Source organism: Haliotis cracherodii, unplaced genomic scaffold (assembly GCF_022045235.1).
Source record: "Haliotis cracherodii isolate W230 unplaced genomic scaffold, xgHalCrac1.p SCAF_1, whole genome shotgun sequence".
NCBI classification, from domain to species: Eukaryota; Metazoa; Mollusca; class Gastropoda; order Lepetellida; family Haliotidae; genus Haliotis; species Haliotis cracherodii.
In genome coordinates, this window is record NW_027266264.1 from 85,728,438 (window position 1) to 85,748,468 (window position 20,031).

The 20,031-nt window shown below is 39.9% G+C and overlaps 1 protein-coding gene across 1 annotated transcript in view; it reads right to left on the minus strand.

The window, feature by feature from the left end:
* The window catches only part of LOC139470211 (uncharacterized integrin beta-like protein C05D9.3), a 41,113-nt gene that overhangs the window by 4,617 nt on the left and 16,465 nt on the right, over positions 1–20,031 (minus strand). Inside the window, exons 12-19 of the mRNA XM_071252532.1 lie at positions 18,975–19,093; positions 17,057–17,120; positions 16,677–16,770; positions 13,314–13,426; positions 12,796–12,858; positions 8,393–8,480; positions 3,084–3,190; positions 1,878–1,964 (exon numbers count right to left, since the gene is read on the minus strand). Coding sequence (XP_071108633.1) covers positions 1,878–1,964; positions 3,084–3,190; positions 8,393–8,480; positions 12,796–12,858; positions 13,314–13,426; positions 16,677–16,770; positions 17,057–17,120; positions 18,975–19,093 — 735 coding nt within the window. The remainder of the gene's footprint in view (positions 1–1,877; positions 1,965–3,083; positions 3,191–8,392; positions 8,481–12,795; positions 12,859–13,313; positions 13,427–16,676; positions 16,771–17,056; positions 17,121–18,974; positions 19,094–20,031) is intronic.

The following is a 20,031-nucleotide window of genomic DNA, read 5'->3' on the forward strand; positions in this document are numbered from 1 at the left end:
CGAACAATGGTATTTTCAGGGTAACCAAATCGAGCGTGTATCTTTATTATTAATATATGAGAATCATATTTTCACAAAATCGGTCCTGGGAAAAGCACTTTGACAGTTCTACTGTACAATCTATACATATTTTGTTTGGTATTTTAAACCCCTTTAAAAGTTAAAACCTCTCCCACAGGATGTATGTTTTAAGATATATGACTCGAAAGTGATGTCTGAAATATGGGGATTTGATTGTAACAGTAACTCTGAGATGGAAAAAGTGCGGATGTAGCGGGTAAATATTTCATTGGTGTAAAATGATCCACACCCAACCACATTGTCCGTGGTGAACGTGGAAGGTATCCCATATGTATACTCATAAACACTGTGTTAAATACTGGTATAAGTTGTTGTGTATGCCAACCTCTCGTTTTCCCAAACAAATTGTCATAATCTACTACTATTGGATTCTAGCCATCTTATGGTAAAATTAACTGGGCTTCAATGGTTGAAATTATTCATATATAAAAATGGGATTTCGATTTGTCTGGGAAGATCAGTCTATTGGCAGTATAGATTCTTGAGTTTATGGCGAGATCACACAACCTGTAACCAACAGGAGTGGCATGCCTCCCTATCTCTAGGTTCTAAAACGTTGTCGTACTCATTATTTAAACCCATGTTCGGCGTTGATCCATATAGTGGCTGTATCACTATGGACAAGTTCCGTGTGGCTTTGGCAAGGTGAAGATGTGGCTCTCATCGTCTAAATAGAAACTTGTAGATATGTGATCATGCCAAGAAACCAAAGAACATGTGATTTGTGAAGTTGCGGTTATGTTGAAAGTGAATACCATTTTATATTGATATGTAGTGTATATGAACACCTACGGCGATTGGGTGTCCCAAAAAGTATTATATATTTTCCAAGTTTAAACAAATTTAACATGTTAATGTCTAAAAACATTTCGAATACTTTACAAAATATGGGAATGTTTATGTTCTATGCAAATAATTTCAGAAAAGAAATGTCAAAAATTGGCTGTAACGGGCCGATGGCTTATCCTTCGTGAATAAATTATGATGATGATGAATTGTGACCTTGACTTTGTATCTTTTCAAATATGTTATGTAACTCCGTTGTATTGTATATGGGCCTGTGGCCTTTCACATAATACAGAATTGATGATGCTGAGTGAGTGAGTGAGTGAACAATATTTCAATTATATCAGGACGACGTAGTTATTTGTGGGAAGAAAGCCCAAGGTAGCGCAGGCTGTAGACGTTTGTGAAAATATAAGCGACAAACCCCTTTTCAATAATCATAAGAAATATCTGCTAAAAGCAAAATTCAGTGTACGATTGCGACTATTATCATATGCTTATGAATCACTATTAAGTGGTGTTGATAGCGGCTGTTCGCGAAAAGGTTGCACTAACACATACAGAGGCAAGTCAAGTTTAAGGAATTGCATCATTTGTTTGTTGTTTAACGCCGCACTCAGCAATATTCCAGCTATATGACGGCGGTCTGTAAATAATCGAGTCTGGACCAGACAAACCAGTCACTGACATCATGAGCATCGATCCACGCAATTGGGATACGATGACATGCACCAAACAAGTCAGTGAACCTGACCACCCGATCGCGTTAGTCGCCTCTTACGACAAGCAAGGGTTGCTAAAGACCTATTCTACCCCGGATCTTCACAGGATGGGGAATTACATCGAATCATTCTTTTGGCACTGACAAAATGCGGAACTGTCCTCCTCGGGCCTGATGCTGACAAACCAAGGGACACAATCGGAGACAACACTGGACTGGCAAGTACAATATCGATGACGTTGCTGCAAATTACACCGCGAAAATATGACCTGATTATAGATACACGTACCGAACATTCATCACATGTCACGCCACTGAAGCCAGAATTGCACATGCACATGTTACTGAAACACCTCCCTTGGCCGTTGCAGATCAGCTGAAAGTAGGAAATCGACGTATTATGCACAAGGGTTATTTGCAGTAAAAACATCATATGCTGAACTACAGCTTATACACACGACAGAGCAGTGTGTGGCACATGCATTCATCATACAAATAAATAAAAGCGACAAAACTCTTTCCATATTCATGACAAATCTCGGTCAAAAACATTTCCTTATGGTTCAAACAGCGAAAAGAATACTTAATTATCCTGGTAGCACAAACGATCTATAGTTAATATTGAATAATGAATGAAGATTGAAGACTAGGGAATCGAACCTGAATCGAACGCTTTAACCACTAGGCTACCCCACAGCCCAGAATCACTCCAAAATAGTGATTTATTATCAGGTGTTCGCAAGGGTATCCTGTCCAAACAGTGACAAAGAAAAGCCAAGCAAGTGTTCGCCATAACAAACATGGCAACTCATGGTACAAGTCAACACTGTGGTCACGCGTTGCGTCAAATTGGAAAGTGTCTTTCACATGTCTACCATAACACTTTTCAAATTTTGAATCCTTCCATAAGGAATGCTGTAACCCCGATCAAACAACTGTTGATCAGGGGTCGTATAACTGTTTGAAATCTTGTAGAAAAAGCATGCTTAAGAAGTTGTGCAATGGAGACACGAAACAATGCGGTGTAACCTCCCATTTATGATCGTCCGCTGCATTTCTTAGCATCGGTGATGGATGAATTTTATATATAACACGCGGGTAGCGGCAGACCCGAGTTGCGTAGTGGCCACAATGTTACTACACTGCCGGGCAAACGAAAGTATACCCCCCATGTTTGGTGGTGGCAAAAACTAAATCAAGCAAGAAATGGTTATGCGATGGTGATGTAATTAATACGAGTTTTACAGTTTATGTTTTGAGTCTGAGGCTTGCAGTGTTTCGACTGTTTTCATCCTTGGTAATAATATAGCAGCGCCATGAGCATCCACTTGGTAAATAAAACTAGGCGAATTATAAATACACGTATTGGTATTAGAGACGTTTTAATAACGCTTGGAAATATTTTGGACAAATCCAATTTTCAAGTGTTTACTGTTTTTTGGCCCGGCAGTTTATTCCAGCAGACATCCTCAATGAATCGGAATCTATACTTTACCCCTGTCACGGGACTCTTGCAGTTGTCGGTAGACATGTCGAAGCTGCAATCTTCCCCACTATAGCCGTCGTTACAGATGCACTGACCACACGAACAGCGTCCACGACCTGCAACATCAACGTTGATGGTGAAACGACAACTTAACCTCTCTGGTTTTGTATTTTGTAATCTTAATTATTTATTTGTTTATTTGGATGATCTGTACCATTTTAAACAGAGAATGGGGTGTATGAACTTGTATATCTGTCGGTTTAAAGATACAATATAATGTTCGCAGAGACGTGGACTATACGGGAACATCCATTCCCATGACAGATCATGAGTTCTTTTCTCGATAAAGTTATCTACTACAAGTAGAATATCCATATATTGGGCATTGTATAAAACACTATCGCCAAATTGTAAACTTCTTTTCTTCTATTTGATCAAATCTTTTTTTCCATTTGAGAGATGTATTATTCACATGTGTTAACATCCAACTAGAAGGTTCTAACGTGTAAACGGTGCCCAAACGTTGTTAGACAACCTATACAGAGAGAGAGAGAGAGACAGACAGACAGATTAAAGTTCAAAGTCCAAAGATTGAACGGTATAATTTATTTAACCGGTTTCACGAATGTAATTTTCAAGAGTCCATTTATACTGTTACGCTGTTTTAACGTCACAGTGCACTCTAACATATTTTGACCTCACAGTAAGACGCATAACAGGTTGTGGTACACGCGTACGATACATACAGAAATAGGTATCCTAGTGGCAGGAACATGTACAATAATTGTATAAAATAATTCAATTATATGGGGCCATTTCATGTTTGTTTGAAAGTATACACAAAGAAAATGTTAAGCACACCCTAATGTATGTCATTATATTTGGTCCCAGTATTTGTAACATTCATATTACGGGAAGCATTGTTTTCTCGACATGATGTAATCAGTCATGCGTGACGAAAGCTCACGTGGTATGCTCTTGCAGCGTGCTACCCTCGAGTATTTCTAAAAGCAGTGTGTCAAAACGTTAAAATTGCCTTAAGCTCGGTTTTAAACAGTTATTCCATCACGATTATAAAACGCCACAAGATGGCAAATAATCGGCATGCATAACGCAGGAATGCCTTGTAATGCCATTGGTCGGAATTTGGGGTATCATCACACAGTTGTAAGCCGTTTAGTTGAGAAACATGCTCAGACCGGTGATGTACAGGACCGTCCCAGATGCGGAAGACCTCCTGTGACGACACATCGCGAAGACAGGGACCTTCTTCGTCTCATACGCCGAGAACCCTTTTTAACAAGTACTCGTCTGAAACAGGACTGAGAGCTAGACGAGTCACAAAGCGTCCCTTGTTGAGAGATCACCATAAAGCTGCTCGTTTAGCATGGTGTATTGCGCACAGAACTGGAATCTGAGAACTTGGAGACGGATCCATTGGTCAGACGAAAGTCGCTTTCTGCTCCACGTCACTGATGGAAGAACGAGAGTTTGAAGGCCCCGGAACACGGCCTACATCCCCAGGAACATTAAACCGACTGTTGCATACGGCGGGGGCTCGGTAATGGTTTCGGGATGTATCTCTCATGATTGCAGGTTGGATTTGGTCACCATAAGGGGCAACTTATCAGGGGCTCAGTACATCCGGGACGTTTTGAGGCCAGTCGTCGTTCCTCATTTTGACAACCACCCTCTTGCTACTCGACCTCAGTACATGGATGACAATGCCAGGCCTCATCGTTCGCATGCAGTCGTGAATTACACGAGGGCCAATGCAATAACGACTCTACCCTGCCAGCAATGAGCCCAGATTTGAACCCCCTTGAACATGTTTGGGATATTCTGGGGCGGCGCATACAGGCACGAGATCCTCCTGAACATGATTTACACCAATTGGAAGCAGCATTGCATCAGGAGTGGTTGTTGTTGTTGTTGTTGTTGTTGTTGTTGTTGTTGACCCATCAACAGATCCAACGTCTGAGGCATGAGACGTAGGGTGGCATGCGTCGTCCGGGCACGTGGCGGTTATTCCCGCTACTGATCTGTTTCTCGTGTCATGTCAAGTAGAGACTTTAAGGAAAATTTTCACATGAAACATCAAACGTGACTCTTTTACTTAATCCTGCAGCTCCATACATTTTTGAGGTGTTGTCTAAGGTCAAAAACAGTACCTGTGTTCAGGATGTTTTTGTCAGTAAATCACAAGTCACCAATATCTTCGTTATTTGTTCTATCCTATGGCATTGGTATCGCCCAGCTCCTGTGGTCAGTCATCCTACGCCATGATTTTTGCCATGATTCAGAAATAGGGATGTGCTTAACTTTTTCCTTTGTGTAAATTAATCAAATAACTCTTTTATCTTTCTCAGTGCATCATTTTCACATTTGTGAAATGGGAATATCATTTTGAAATTTGATGTCCCACTGTAGAGTATAGATACCTCTTATCTTCATTTGGAAAGAATAAATATGAGGTATCTACTCTACAGTTGGATCACATCAAATTTCAAAACACAGTCAGTTTATCTCCATTCTACCATAACGGCAACAACGCTTTGAAGACGGTGCACTCTTGCAACGCATAACACAGGGTACAAAGGTCCGCAATCTTACAACATTCCGAAAAGTGGTCACAGGCTGGTTTGTTTGTTTGTTTGTTGTTTAACGCCGCACTCAGCAATATTCCAGCTATATGTCCGCGGTCTGTAAATAATCGAGTGTGGTCGAGACAATCCAGTGATTAATATCATGAGCATCGATCCACGCAATTGGGATTGATGACATGTATCAACCAAGTCAGCGAGCCTAAACACCCGATCCCTTTAGTCGCTTCTTACGATAAGCATAGTACACAAATATTACAAAAGTTCAAGATTAAAAACACCATAGTCTTGAGTAGTTCAAAAAGTGTTCAAAACACATAGTTTTCAAAAGGAAGTTGACAAATAACACTCCAAACTTAGTCCAAAGACAGATATTGCAATTTCAGTTCTTGGAAATCGAACATTCTATTTCCATTGTAAGGCGGACAGGTTGTAGAAATCAGTCAGGGTTGCGGCCTAGAACACCAAAAACATCCGATATCAAACTACCGTATTTCCTCTATTAGACGCTAGGTCGTCTATTTATTTCCCGAGAGCCCTTGACTCGGCGTGTATTTGAGACCTGGCTTGTATTTGTGACCCAGCGTATTATAGAGGAAATATAGATACGTTTTAGAGTTCATATGGGGGGTGATCAATCGGCAGCCATTTTTTTATGAATCGACATGTAGGCACTCATACGCACGGTTTCTTTTGGTGAAAATGCTTAGTATATTTGAAAAGGGTTTCTGTAGCAAAAAGGAAACCTCTTTTTAACCAATTCGAATCAAGGATTCATCAATGTCATGGTAGAATGTATGACTAATTAGGTTTTTGGAAGCACAATTCATATACTCAACAACAAACGTTCCTATGACAACAATATTTTAGAGTATTTTTCAAACAAGTAAAGTTTGGTTTTCATTATTGTAGTACATGTATGGAATCAAGTCACAAAAACGCAACTGCTATAGAAAAGCATGCATTCCATGCAAAAGTTGACTTTTATGCAAGCCCCATGCATTTCACTACCGAAGAATGGGTATAAAAACATGTGCGTTAACGGGATTCCATATGCATTGTTTAGCATCGTGCTGACAACAACCACTCAGAAAAACAACAAAATTACGCAATTATTCAACATTACGAAATGCCACGCCTGTCAGAAAATCAGCGTCAACGTGATGTTGCAAGACAATTTAACACCATTTGGTGTTTATGGCAACGTTGGCAACAGACGAATGCAGTCAGAGACCATCCTCGGAGTGGCAGGCCACGCGTAACCAATAATCGACAAGACAACTGGATTCGAACAACACACCTACGAAGTCGATTCCCGCCAGCAAGAATAGTGAACTTACAAATGTTCGCTCCTCGAGGTATCGTCATCATATAATTATTTGGGTATGTCATTGTTCTGGCAACCTTCTGGCAAATTAACCTGGTAACTGTCATTTAATAACATGGTTTTGAAAGCCAAAAAGGTCATTTTAAGTTCAGAATGTTTATTGACATTTTAACATCTGTCATTTTTGCACTTTCATATAGACCTGAGGTATGAGCCATTCAAATATGATTGTACAATAACACTTCAAGTACATTTTCTTGAGTTCGCTTAACATAGAATGACATTGTACGTAGAATGCTGAAGAAATCCAGTACATTTTCTGGCGTCATAACGTCTTATATTGTAAAACTTAAATACATGTGGTCATGTCAATATCCATCAAAAACGAAAAAGATGTTGCCTCATCTCGCTGAAAATGCAAGTGATATCGGAAATAGAAATAAATGGGTAACATGAATTCAGATTACGCTCGTGGTTTGGGCAGGGACTTAGGAATGCCTCAGTGTTCTCTATCAGCTATACAACCAAGGTGTAATTTCAACAACAATGGACCAGAAGTATGCCACACAGCAAATGTACGTCCTATTTATTGTATAAACAGTATGTTATGCCTTAAAATATTCAACGGTTGAAAATTTTTAAAATAAGAACATCATCGTAATTTTGATGAGGTTGTTATTATATGTTGTATTATTAAATGTTTTACGGCGCTGAAAATGGAAACAGATTTAGTCTGATTGATAGCAATACTATCATATAAAGATTACCATATCCTAATTTATTTTGTTCGTTATAACCGTAGTTCGTTATAAGCATATATACAACATCTATACAGCAAATGGCCGGGACCGAAAATTAATATCGTAATATCCGTCAGTTCGTTATAAGGGTGTTTGTTATAAACGTATTTTAATGTACATGACAATCAGTTCATATATTTCGCAAGCTGAAGATTCTGCAAAATCTTGATACTTTTGTAAATGATAAAGTAGTACTTATCCGCTGTATTCATAGTATATATTGCACTATGGAACTGTGGTCTTCAAGCCAAACAAATAAACAACTTTATATATAACGTATGCCACTAAAGCAAATACAGTCAAACCCCTTTCCCCGGGCCATTTCAGTCGGACACACCGTATTCTGGAAGGCTGATGTTGGGACGAGTATATTTGATTAATGGGACATGACATTCCACTAATTCGTTATCCTTGATGTTTCGGGCGCAATATTGAAATTTCAAATGGTTGGCATGAGGAAATATCGTGGGCATGTGCCCCACTTGACCGAGCTTTGGTGATTAACAATTCTAGCAAAGCAATTACGAAAGATGGAGATTTCTATGTTATTTGTATATGGTGACACAGTGTGGAACAAATTTCACTTACCACCGCAGATTTTCCTATTAAAATAACTACAGGAGCCACTGTCACACTGGCAATACTGGCCGGTTATCCTTCGTCTTCCAGATTCTTGCTGCAACGTTACAAAAGCACGTGACATACAGCGTTAAGGCGTATACAAGATGAAGCAATGTCATGTAGGTAAACATGCTGGAATAATGTAAACAGTGTATATATGTCAAAGTGGGTATATGAAAAGAAAGGGAAAGCCAATATCTGACCGAGGCAGGACGACTAAGGTCTTGACCGAAAGCTGTAGTCACCTGTAGTAGGCTAAATATAGAGAAGATACGCTTTCATCACTTAACTTAAAGAATTGATGAGACTGCCACTTAATGTTTCAAACTAAATCGTCATGTTGTGATGGTACGAAGCTTAATAGGATGCCACTTTGGTGGCATAATTTACATATTTTTAAATCGAAATTTGTTGTTATTTCAGTGAATTTTTCGCATTGCCCCCAATATTTTCTCGTAATTTCAATTATTTTCTCGAAACTACGAATTTTTCTCGCTGCTTGAAATATTTTCAAGCTATTTCAAACATATCTCAAAAACTCGAAATTTCGATTGTATTCTTGTATTTCAATAATTTTCAAGAAATTTCGAATTGTTTCTCATTTCTTTGATTGTTTTCTTGAAATTTCAATTTTTTCTCACTTTATTTCGATTATTTTCTGGTTATTTCAAATTCATTTTAGATAATCGAAATTACAAGGCTTTATCTCGTTGTTTGAATTAGTTTCTCGTGATTTCAATTACTATGAAATAAATTCAAATTACGAGAAAACTGGTGAAATTACCAAAAAACATTTGACTTAAGAAAAAGAAAATCGAAATTTCGAGTTTCAGATAAAAATATTCGAAGTAACGAAAAAAATGAAATTATGAAAATATTAGCGACGTAACAGAAAAATCCTCGACATGTAAAAAAATACCAAATATTTGAAATAGAAAGAAACTTCGAATTAAAAAAGAATGACGCTACCATATTGGCACCATTAGGCTTTCGAATGATTGTAACTCTTACTACACGAGAGGCTTTGTCAGAAAACCCACTTGAAACTGTCAACCATACTAAAGATTACTAATCTATAAATGTAAATCCTTCTGTTCCCATAGTTTTACCATGGGAACAGCGATGCTGTATACCGAATATCCTGTATAGGATACAGTGTATCTGCAATGATAACAGTCCTCTGGAGTAAGTTAACTGTCAGCATCTCAACATCATTTTGAAATAAAGCGTTTAAAGATACATCAATTGGCGGCAAGATAGTTTCGTGCTTACCAGGTACTGGATATCCTTTTCTGGATAAGTGCTATATACATACAAAAGTTTTATAGGAAAAACGACAATACGTCGTTCTGAGTATTTTCAATGGCATACTGAACCGCAAAAGAAACGTCACCATGGATAGATATATGAGAAACCGTATTTGTCCAAACACTGTAAACATACTTTGAGACATATCAAAAATATGGAACTGGGCAAAACTGATCATCAAGGTTGAAATTAAAGTGTCAAGTGTTCTTAAAGTGAAACACAACACTATGAGAAACCATGAGAAAATGGCATCACAATTCAGTAGCTCGTGTGTCCGCCATGTGCCGTGCAACGTCGATACATGGAATGGATGAGGCGGTTGATGAAGGCCATAGGCACTTGAGCCCACACTCTGAGGAACGCCTGACGCAGTTCAGCTGCAGTTGTCGGCCTTGGTCGGACGTCATTCAGCCGTCTTTGAATCTCGTCCCACAGGTGCTCAATGGGATTTAAATCGGACTGAGGGCAGGCCACTGCACTTAGAGTATTTTTGACAAATTAACTGTCTCAGAAAATGAAATATCTGACGTTATAAAATGTCTTCAAATTAACAAGGCATCTGGTCCAGACAGAAAAAGTAACAACCTATTAAAGAAAACAGTAAACATCATTAGTATTGTTTTATGTATGTTATTCAATCATTCATTGGCTTTAAATGCATATCCAACAGAATTCAGTTATCACAAATTACAGACCAATATCACTCATTAGTTGTATTGGTAAAGTATTTGAAAGAGTTGTATTTAAGCATCTTTATAACTACTTTCATGACAATAAATTGTTATATAAATACCAGTCGGGGTTTCAAAAAGGCCATTCCACTGTCCATCAATTAATTGAATTGTATAATCAAATTTGTATAACTTTAGATAATAGAGAAAAATATTGCATGTTTTTTTGCGATGTGTCAAAAGCATTTGATCGTGTCTGGCATAGAGGGCTTATGTACAAATTAGAAATGTATGGTATAAAAGGGAATTTACTTGAATGGCTGTCCAGTTACATAAGCAATCGTACTCAATCAGTGTTTGTAAGCGGGGCTCTATCCAAGCCAAGGATTTTGAAGGCTGGCGTTCCACAGGGGTCGGTGTTAGGTCCCTTTTTATTCATTGTGTTTGTTAACGACATTGCTGATGAATTAGATTGCATAACAAGACTCTTTGCTGACGATACAGCACAATTTAAATCTGAGCAAGCTGTGTAACTGGGCAAAACGCTGGTTAATTAACTACAACCCAGATAAAACAGAAGCGGTTATATTTTCCTTAAAAGATGAATCAGACCTCATTACCTTGTACTTTGATGAATGTCAAGTTAAGAATGTTCAAAATCATAAACATTTGGGTATAACGTTTGCATCAAACGGAAAATGGTCCTGTCACGTAGATAACATAATTAAGTCAACAACAAAAATATTAAATTCAATGAGAAAATTAAAATTCATATTGAACAGAAATACATTAAATAAAGTATATACAATCTTCATAAGACCCCATTTCGAATATGCGTGTGAAGTGTGGGATGGGTGTAATATAGAATTATCAACTCAGTTAGAAAATCTCCAACTAGAAGCTGCCAGAGTAGTTACTGGGCTCCCAAAGTATACTTCGCACACACATCTGTATTATGAAACAGGATGGGAAACGTTAATAGAACGAAGAAGGAAACGCAAGCTATGTTTGTTCTACAAAATACAAAGTAATATTGCCCCAACTTACCTTAAAGACATTGTACCAACCACTGTAGGTTCAAATATATCATATAATTTAAGAAATTCAGACAATATTGAGATTCCATATACTAGATTAAAACACTCAACGTGTTCTTTTATTCCATCAACTGTAAGGTTATGGAACACTATTCCTGCAACAGGTAGAAATTGTACATCTACATCCCAATTCAAGACATACATACAAAAAGAGTCATTGCACCTCCATATTTTTCCTATGGCGTTAGAAAGTTGAATATTTATCATACTCGATTAAGATACATGAAAAGCCAGTTAGATTATGATTTATACAGAATAGAGGTAAAATGTGATCCAATATGTCAATGTGGTGATCCATGTGAAAACGCATATCATTATTTATTAAAGTGTCCATTGTACGTACACCAAAGAAAAACTGACTACGCAATCAGTCATCAGTAGTGTTGGTGGTCTGGTACCGTTGTTGAAGCCTGTATATGGTCCTTACGTGGACTTGAAATGCATTGGCTACTTGCTGGGCAGTTTGTCCAGCTTGCAATCGTCCAAGGGCTTAGTGTCGCTATATTTCTTGTCAATCTTGGCATGTGGTAGCAATTCAAAAACGAATGAATGTTATCCGATCTGGGTGGATTTTTATGTGCATTTCAATTTGCACGGAACACGTGCATCGGGTTACCATGGCCGTTGCCGTTATGCGTTTGGGCGATCGCTTTTATTGTCATCTGCTTTGTTTTTTATCATCAAATCTCATTTTCCAGGACAAGGTAATGTTAAATTTTAGAAACTTTGACAAAAATTACCCAGTTATTTATATGACAACTTTATATGCAATGTTACTTGGGGTGACGTTTTATTGCGGTTCAGTATATTTTGACTTTAGTAAATAAACGGTTCCGTATGTCCTTATTAATATCAATTCTAACTGATAAATTTCATTTAAGTTCATTACATCAATTGTAGTGTACTTAATACCAGTACTACTTTGACATCAGAAGACATCTGAGGAAAAAAATACTTCCGACGAGAATACTCCCAAAAGAATATTTCCCACGGCAGAATAATCCTGCGATACCACACATGATTACATTTCCGTTACCTGACAAACAGTAGTGAGTCTGGTTGTAGGCCGCCTTTAGCAACATTCCAACAATATCACGGGGTCTTGGGGTGGGGGATGTGTGTGTGGGAAGGAGGGGGGGGGGGGGGGGTGCACTATAAATGGGCTTCACACATTGTACCTATGGAATCGAACCCGGTTTTTCGGCGTGACGAGCGAGCGTTTTAACCAGTGGGCTACCGCACCGCCCCCACGACTCAACAAGCAGTCTGATTGTGATACTGAATCTATGCATACCTCACGCAAGTCTTCACACTCACAGCTGTTGTCGACACAACGCCCGCGGCCGCTGCACAACATCTGAAATTACGAACAGCCCATGATGCTTTGAAGGTCCAACACGTGTGTATGTTACAGGGAAAATGTCCAACCAGGGAACATGTATCATCCCTGAATCCCATGTTCAGGGAGTATATGTAATGTCTGCTTCACATATTGCCTGATTTAACAACAAGTTTTACAGAGCATGCGTTACTTCAGTATGTTAACTCCGCTTCGGGCAGTGTTTCACAGGAATATCATACGGAATATTTGCAGGTCTTAGGCGTTATTCACTTAAAGCCCATGACCACGGGTATGGTGCTAAACAAGAAACAAAGTCTACGACTCCAACCCACGATCGTAGGTTTCTGTCACGTCTAAGGGACGTAACTCTGCATTGATAATTCCGGCGGGCTGGGTCACCCGTGACGCTGATCAGTGGTAACTATGAGGGATGAGTGTTGTGTGTATTGGGTTGTCAGTTTCTACTTTACCGAAGTTTTGGGGTTTCTGCACCTATCGACAGCCACGCTCATCCCGCAACTTGGTCCGGCGTAGCCAGGGAAGCACATGCACTTGCCGCATTTACATAATCCACGACTACTTCCTTGAGAGACAGAAAAAGAAAGAAGAACACAAAGTATAAACTCAAGAAGGTCAGAGATATTGACAATGAGTCATTGATAAATCATGACCATCGGTCATGTCGGGATCACGTTTGTAGTACTTGTAGAGACATGCGGGGATCACGTGTGTAGTACTTGTAGAGACATGCGGGGACCACGTGTGCAGTACTTGTAGAGACAGGTGGGGATCACGTGTGCAGTACTTGCAGAGACAGATGGGGATCACGTGTGTGGTACTTGCAGAGACATGACGGGACCACCTGTGCAGTACTTGTAGATACAGATGGGGATCACGTGTGTAGTACTTGTAGAGACATGCGGGGACCACGTGTGCAGTACTTGTAGAGACAGGTGGGGACCACGTGTGCAGTACTTGCAGAGACAGATGGGGATCACGTGTATAGTACTTGTAGAGACAGATGGGGATCACATGTGTAGTACTTGTAGAGACATGCGGGGACCACGTGTGCAGTACTTGTAGAGACAGGTGGGGATCACGTGTGCAGTACTTGCAGAGACAGATGGGAATCACGTGTGTGGTACTTGCAGAGACATGACGGGACCACCTGTGCAGTACTTGTAGAGACAGATGGGGATCACGTGTGTAGTACTTGTAGAGACAGATGGGGATCACGTGTGTAGTACTTGTAGAGACATGCGGGGACCACGTGTGCAGTACTTGCAGAGACAGGTGGGGATCACGTGTGCAGTACTTGCAGAGACATGCGGGGACCACGTGTGTAGTACTTGTAGAGACAGATGGGGATCACGTGTGTAGTACTTGTAGAGACATGACGGGACCACCTGTGCAGTACTTGTAGAGACAGATGGGGACCACGTGTGTGGTACTTGTAGAGACAGATGGGGATCACGTGTGTGGTACTTGCAGAGACATGACGGGACCACCTGTGCAGTACTTGTAGAGACAGATGGGGACCACGTGTGTGGTACTTGTAGAGACAGATGGGGATCACGTGTGTGGTACTTGCAGAGACATGCGGGGATCACGTGTGTAGTAGTTGCAGGGACATGCGGGGATCACGTGTGTGGTACTTGCAGAGACATGCGGGGATCACGTGTGTAGTAGTTGCAGAGACATGCGGGGATCACGTGTGTAGTAGTTGCAGAGACATGCGGGGATCACGCGTGTAGTACTTGCAGAGACATACGGGGAACATTTGTGCAGTACTTGTAGAGACATGTGTTTGGAGGGGGGGGGGGGGGGGGATCACGTCTGTTTTCCTTGCAGAGACATGCAGGAATCACGGGTGCAGAGCTTGTAGAGACATGTGAGGGGAATCAGTTTAACATACTCGTGTATTCAAAACGTCAACGCCGCATGGTATTCACAGTCATAATTACAGGTAACTACGGATTGAACTACAGGTAACCGGGCAGTGTTCACATGCAGCACACGGTAACATGAGGACGGTATTCTGCACGTAACGATAATGTCACAGACTTGTAACCACGGTATGAAAACATCATTCTCAAAGAGGGGAAATCATCTTAGTGTTATTGTCAACTGTACCACTCGGACGCCCGAGATAACTGCTGTCTTTATTTCGAGCAAGTCATGTCAGGTAAATTGAGGTTTAACGCCGCGTTCAAGATTTCCAGCAAGAAATGGGGCATGTCATTGTTCCTCTTGGCGCCAGGAGAACAGCCCATATAAGACCTTTGTTTATTATGGTCAATAGCGGTCCTTTATAACGTTGTGAACAATGGCTGACTTTTGCATCCACTTTATATTTATGCATACAAACATGTTTATCACGCATAGGTGCAGTAGTTTAAAGCTTCAAAAAAGGTTTTATGGTAGACATGAAGGACAGTTCCAAATTTGACGCATCAGTGACAAAAGATATCCGATGCGATTCCCTATGTTGGCTTGTATCATATGTTCCCGTCTTTTTTCAGGTGAACAATTGACTCGCCTTTGCATGTGTGTGACGGGTGGCACCGGTGGGGCATGATACGCTCAACTTTTCGCGAAAACCTTGTATCATCACTGTTTGATAGTGATTCACTAACACATTTCTTATGAATATGGAAAGGGTCTTGTCGTTTTTTTTATCTACGAATACCCGAAAGTATGTGATATGTAAAAAATATTACAATATGATGTTTCATGCAGCGGAAAATCGTAAAATATAATTGGGGTTTCAAAGTAAACAAGAGTTTGCCACTAACTTGGCTATATCCCCCGCCCCTGTTGCAGAATTTATGACATAATTAAATCTAAACAAACCCTAATCTTGTTTAACCGAGGTGGAACTTGTCATGGAAATTGTAAAAAAAAAAGAAGCTAAGTCCATGTTGTTGCCATGGAAACGTAAAAAATACAAATTTCTAAAATTTATAAATAGCAAAGGGCACCAGTTAAGTATGTACTTGACAGACCTGCAAAGTTTCATGAACAAATATTGAACGGTTTATGAGTTATGCTCCGGAAACGAACCCTACCCTCACAGAACCTAAGTCCATCTTGTTGCCATGGAAACGTAAAAAATACGAATTTCTAAAATTTCTAAATAGCAAAAGGCACCAGTTCAGCATGTATTTGACAGACCTGCAAAGTTTCATGAACAAATATTGAACGGTTTATGAGTTATGCTCCGGAAATGAAACGTGACGGACGGACGGACGGAGCCCGTTTCTATATCCCCCGCCAACTTTGTTATTTGATAAAAATATTCTGGATACAGCAACAATCTGTACATAAGACTTCAGGATAATGTTGTATATTTGATAAGCTGGTGGCTTACTTTTCCACGTTTAATTAGAAATATTGCAATTAACGTTAACCATTCAATGTTTCTGAGACATTATAAATTGAATTAACATAGCATGTATTGCCACGGTACACTCCCATTAGTTACAGTAGGTAGCGCTCAGTAGGTGCTGTCTTATTTAATCCCCTCCTGGCCCCCTCCCAGGCTGTCTAACAACTGGGAATATAGAAGTGTGTGACAAATGGTACGTGTGAGATAACTATGGGAGGTAACCATAACTACCAACATAGCATGTTTTCAATCCAAATCTGTAATGGCACATTTCTACAATAAAACGTCTTGAAATGCTATTGCGAAGAATTGCGGACCTTTTGAGTTTTATGGGGACAGATTAGTGTTTCCAGTCACTGCGTCTGAACAATTATTTCATAGCACAATATCCATCTTTGCGCTTCAGAAACGCCTACTGTAGATGCAGATGAAGCAGCGATCTCACCTCCACAGATTTGGCCCTGGTAGAGATCACATGTCGTGTCGTCACACTCACAGAACCGCCCCGTATATCGCACCTGCGTATCCCTGCCGGCTATCTGGAATAAACAACAGGCAATATTGCCTACGTATACAAATTAGTATTTAGTATTTATACAACTTCTACAATGAAAACATTACATGTTAACGTATAGAAATGCGATATCAGGTATAAGAGATTGCGTTAGTGATGTAGGGTAGATGCGATTCGTTTTGAATTAAACATGGTTTGAAATCACACATATATTGTATGTTTACCTTTTGTTGTTATTGTTGGGGAAGGGGGGGGGGTGTTGTGTTGGGGAAGGGACGTGTTCAGCTCAGCGAATGAGTTCGAATGCTTACCCCGTCACATTGACACATTCCACAGAGGCATTCGCCGTGACCGGAGCACTCCTCACTCATACCCCTGGAACCAAGCAATAATCACATAGAAACGGGTTTGGCGTTAGCTACATCAACGCGATTGCAATACATGAGATTTAATTAAATTTCATTAACACAGTTAAGAAGAATACACGTGGATGGAGAAATACGGAAAATGTAACATGAACTAAACACAGAAATAAATGTGTTACAGGCGACGCTTTGGTCAGAACGAAGAATGCTTTCCTTAGTGTGGTAATTGCCCTGGGCATATATTTTAGTTAATAGTTGTGAAAATCACCTACCTTTGTCATAATAAAAGCATCTGACAGAAGATAAATTCTTTGTAACTACCGAGACAATAAGGAGTATCTATCAGCAGCAATTACCTGTAACTGTTGCCAGTTTTCTACCTGTTGACTGTGATTGACGTATTGTATAAGCAGTTCCCCAGGAAGGCCAAATCATAAATGTACGTTGTCCCAACAGCCACCGCAGCATAGTGCTTTTGTTATACCACACCTTTACACACATGAGTGAGTGTGTTTATACGCCGCTTTAAGCAATATTCCAGCAGTAGCACGTCGGGGGACATCAGAAATCCATGTATGGACACGAACCCGGGCCGTAGACGCCCGTCACACACATGACGATCTGGAGGGAACGCTGCAGGTACGCGAAGGACGACCCCTAGCAGAGATCACTGAAATAAGCGACCTGGCAGTATATGTGCCATCGTATCTAGCTTAGTCCCGATTTAATTACATATCGTTGTAATTAGGATACAAAGTTTGCTCTACCTGGTTTGAAGTGTAATAAAGAATAGTTTTGAGATGAATTATTATAGTGTTTCTTTGTTGTTTAAGGCCGCACTTAAGAATATTCCAGCTATTGACGGCGAACTGTAAATAATCGATTCTGAACCAAACAATCAAGTGATAGACATCACTAACATCGATCAACGCAATTGGGATACGATGACATGCATCAACCAAGAACTAGTCAGCGAGCCGGACCACCTGATCCCGTTAATCGCCTCTTACGACAAGCATAGTCGCCTTTTTCGGCAAGCGTGGTTCTACTGTTCTACCTATTCTATTCCGGATCTACTATTACAGTGAAAGCAAGGGGATGCTCATAGCTTTGATGTTTTAATAATTCCTGGCAAAGCTATACATGTTTACACTACACATGGGAAAAGTGCAGAATTTGTAACATTTCTACGATGCCGATTTTTTCTACTAATTTCATGTTTTATTGGAGCTCTGTTTAAAATCAAATTTGCAAGAAGCGGTGCAGATAATTTTAAATACACGACCTGACTGGCTGTACATCTAATTAGACAGACACACGTGTTTGGGACAAGCCCGCGGCATAAGATATGTCATAAGTAATTTTATCATACCTTTAGTAAAATATATATTCAATTATCAACTGCCGGTCTCATTCTATGGGGGGATCTCCCACCAAGGTTTCGTCACAAATGTTGTCATAAACTGCGCCCATGTCATATTCCACATGGACATTGCGATTGTTGTTTTAATGTTTGTTGTGAGGCTTTTAACATATTTGGGTATGACGCGGTCAGGGTATCGAAGCTCCGACGTGCTGCTCTATCCACTAGACAACAGAGGCGGTCGTCTTAAGCGTCGCAAGTTCAGAATAGTTTTACAAAGGCGTGCCAGAAACCTTTGATTGTGATCACCGTTCGTCCTGATTATGTGTCTAGGTTTATCAATTCTATACCCGTACTGTGCTCACCTGATTGGAAACATCTAAGGCCTGCATCACTTCACAGTTTTCTCACAAAATATGCTGACAAGCCGTGATAGAACTCAAATACTGATCCAGTCGGTGCTTAACCAAACTCACTCATGAATCAAAACAAAACTCTTACGGGGCAGTGCAGCGATCGTACTTCTTCTCACACTCGCAGTGCTTGCCGTACACGCCTTCACCACAAGAGCAGATACCGCAGGCGTACGTTCCATTGTTGCGGCACAGATACGACTGAACCTTTGGTAATAGAAAGGTACAACCTTTATACAGTCAGCCCAGTCGTCGTGAACTCGAAATATTTCGACTTATCTGTGGTACGACACATCCAACTCGACCCTACTACAGCCTGACGGTCACAAAACATAAAAGCAACAAAACAATTCCATAACCATAAAAAAAAAAAACATTGTACGATTCCGACTGTATCATAAGCATCTGTTTCTGAATCACTATCAAATAAGGATGATGGATGTTCACAATAAGGTGAATCTTGTCCTACTGGGGGCACCCATCACAAACACATACAAAGGCAAGTCAATAGTTTACCTGAGAAAACATGATACAAGTTAAAACTAGGGAATTGGAACAAACGTACCAGTGTGCATGTTACTTTAAAAACATTTGCATAACAAACAATAAAATCAGATTTTTGTCATGTCCACATGTCTATTACACTTAAATGTTAACATGTGCTTTGTTTTGTTTTTCGTAACAAAAAAAGTTCGACGGATCAGAGTGTATGTGTGTATACTTATGCGCCATCAAAATAAGGTACAGACATCGATATTCTAATCATGCAATGAAATAAGTGCATGCCACCGTGAGCAAACAACGTCATACGTTTTATGTATATAAACTTGTTATGTCGCTTTGTATATATATGTATGCCAGAAGCTTTGTCACATAAACATATACCTTCGTTCATTCATTGGGAAGAGGTTTCATTTACAAAAATGACGATCATTCAAAAACTCTTTTTTTGAATTAGTGCGACACACTGTCCCGGTTTCAGACCAATTTAAACACATACTTTGTCAAGTGGATTGTAATAATACTATTTGTTTGTTCTTAACGCCGCATCAATATTTTTCCAGATATATGAAGGCGCTCTGTAAATAATCGATCCAGGGACTGACATCATGAGCATCGATCCACGCAATTGGGATACAATGATA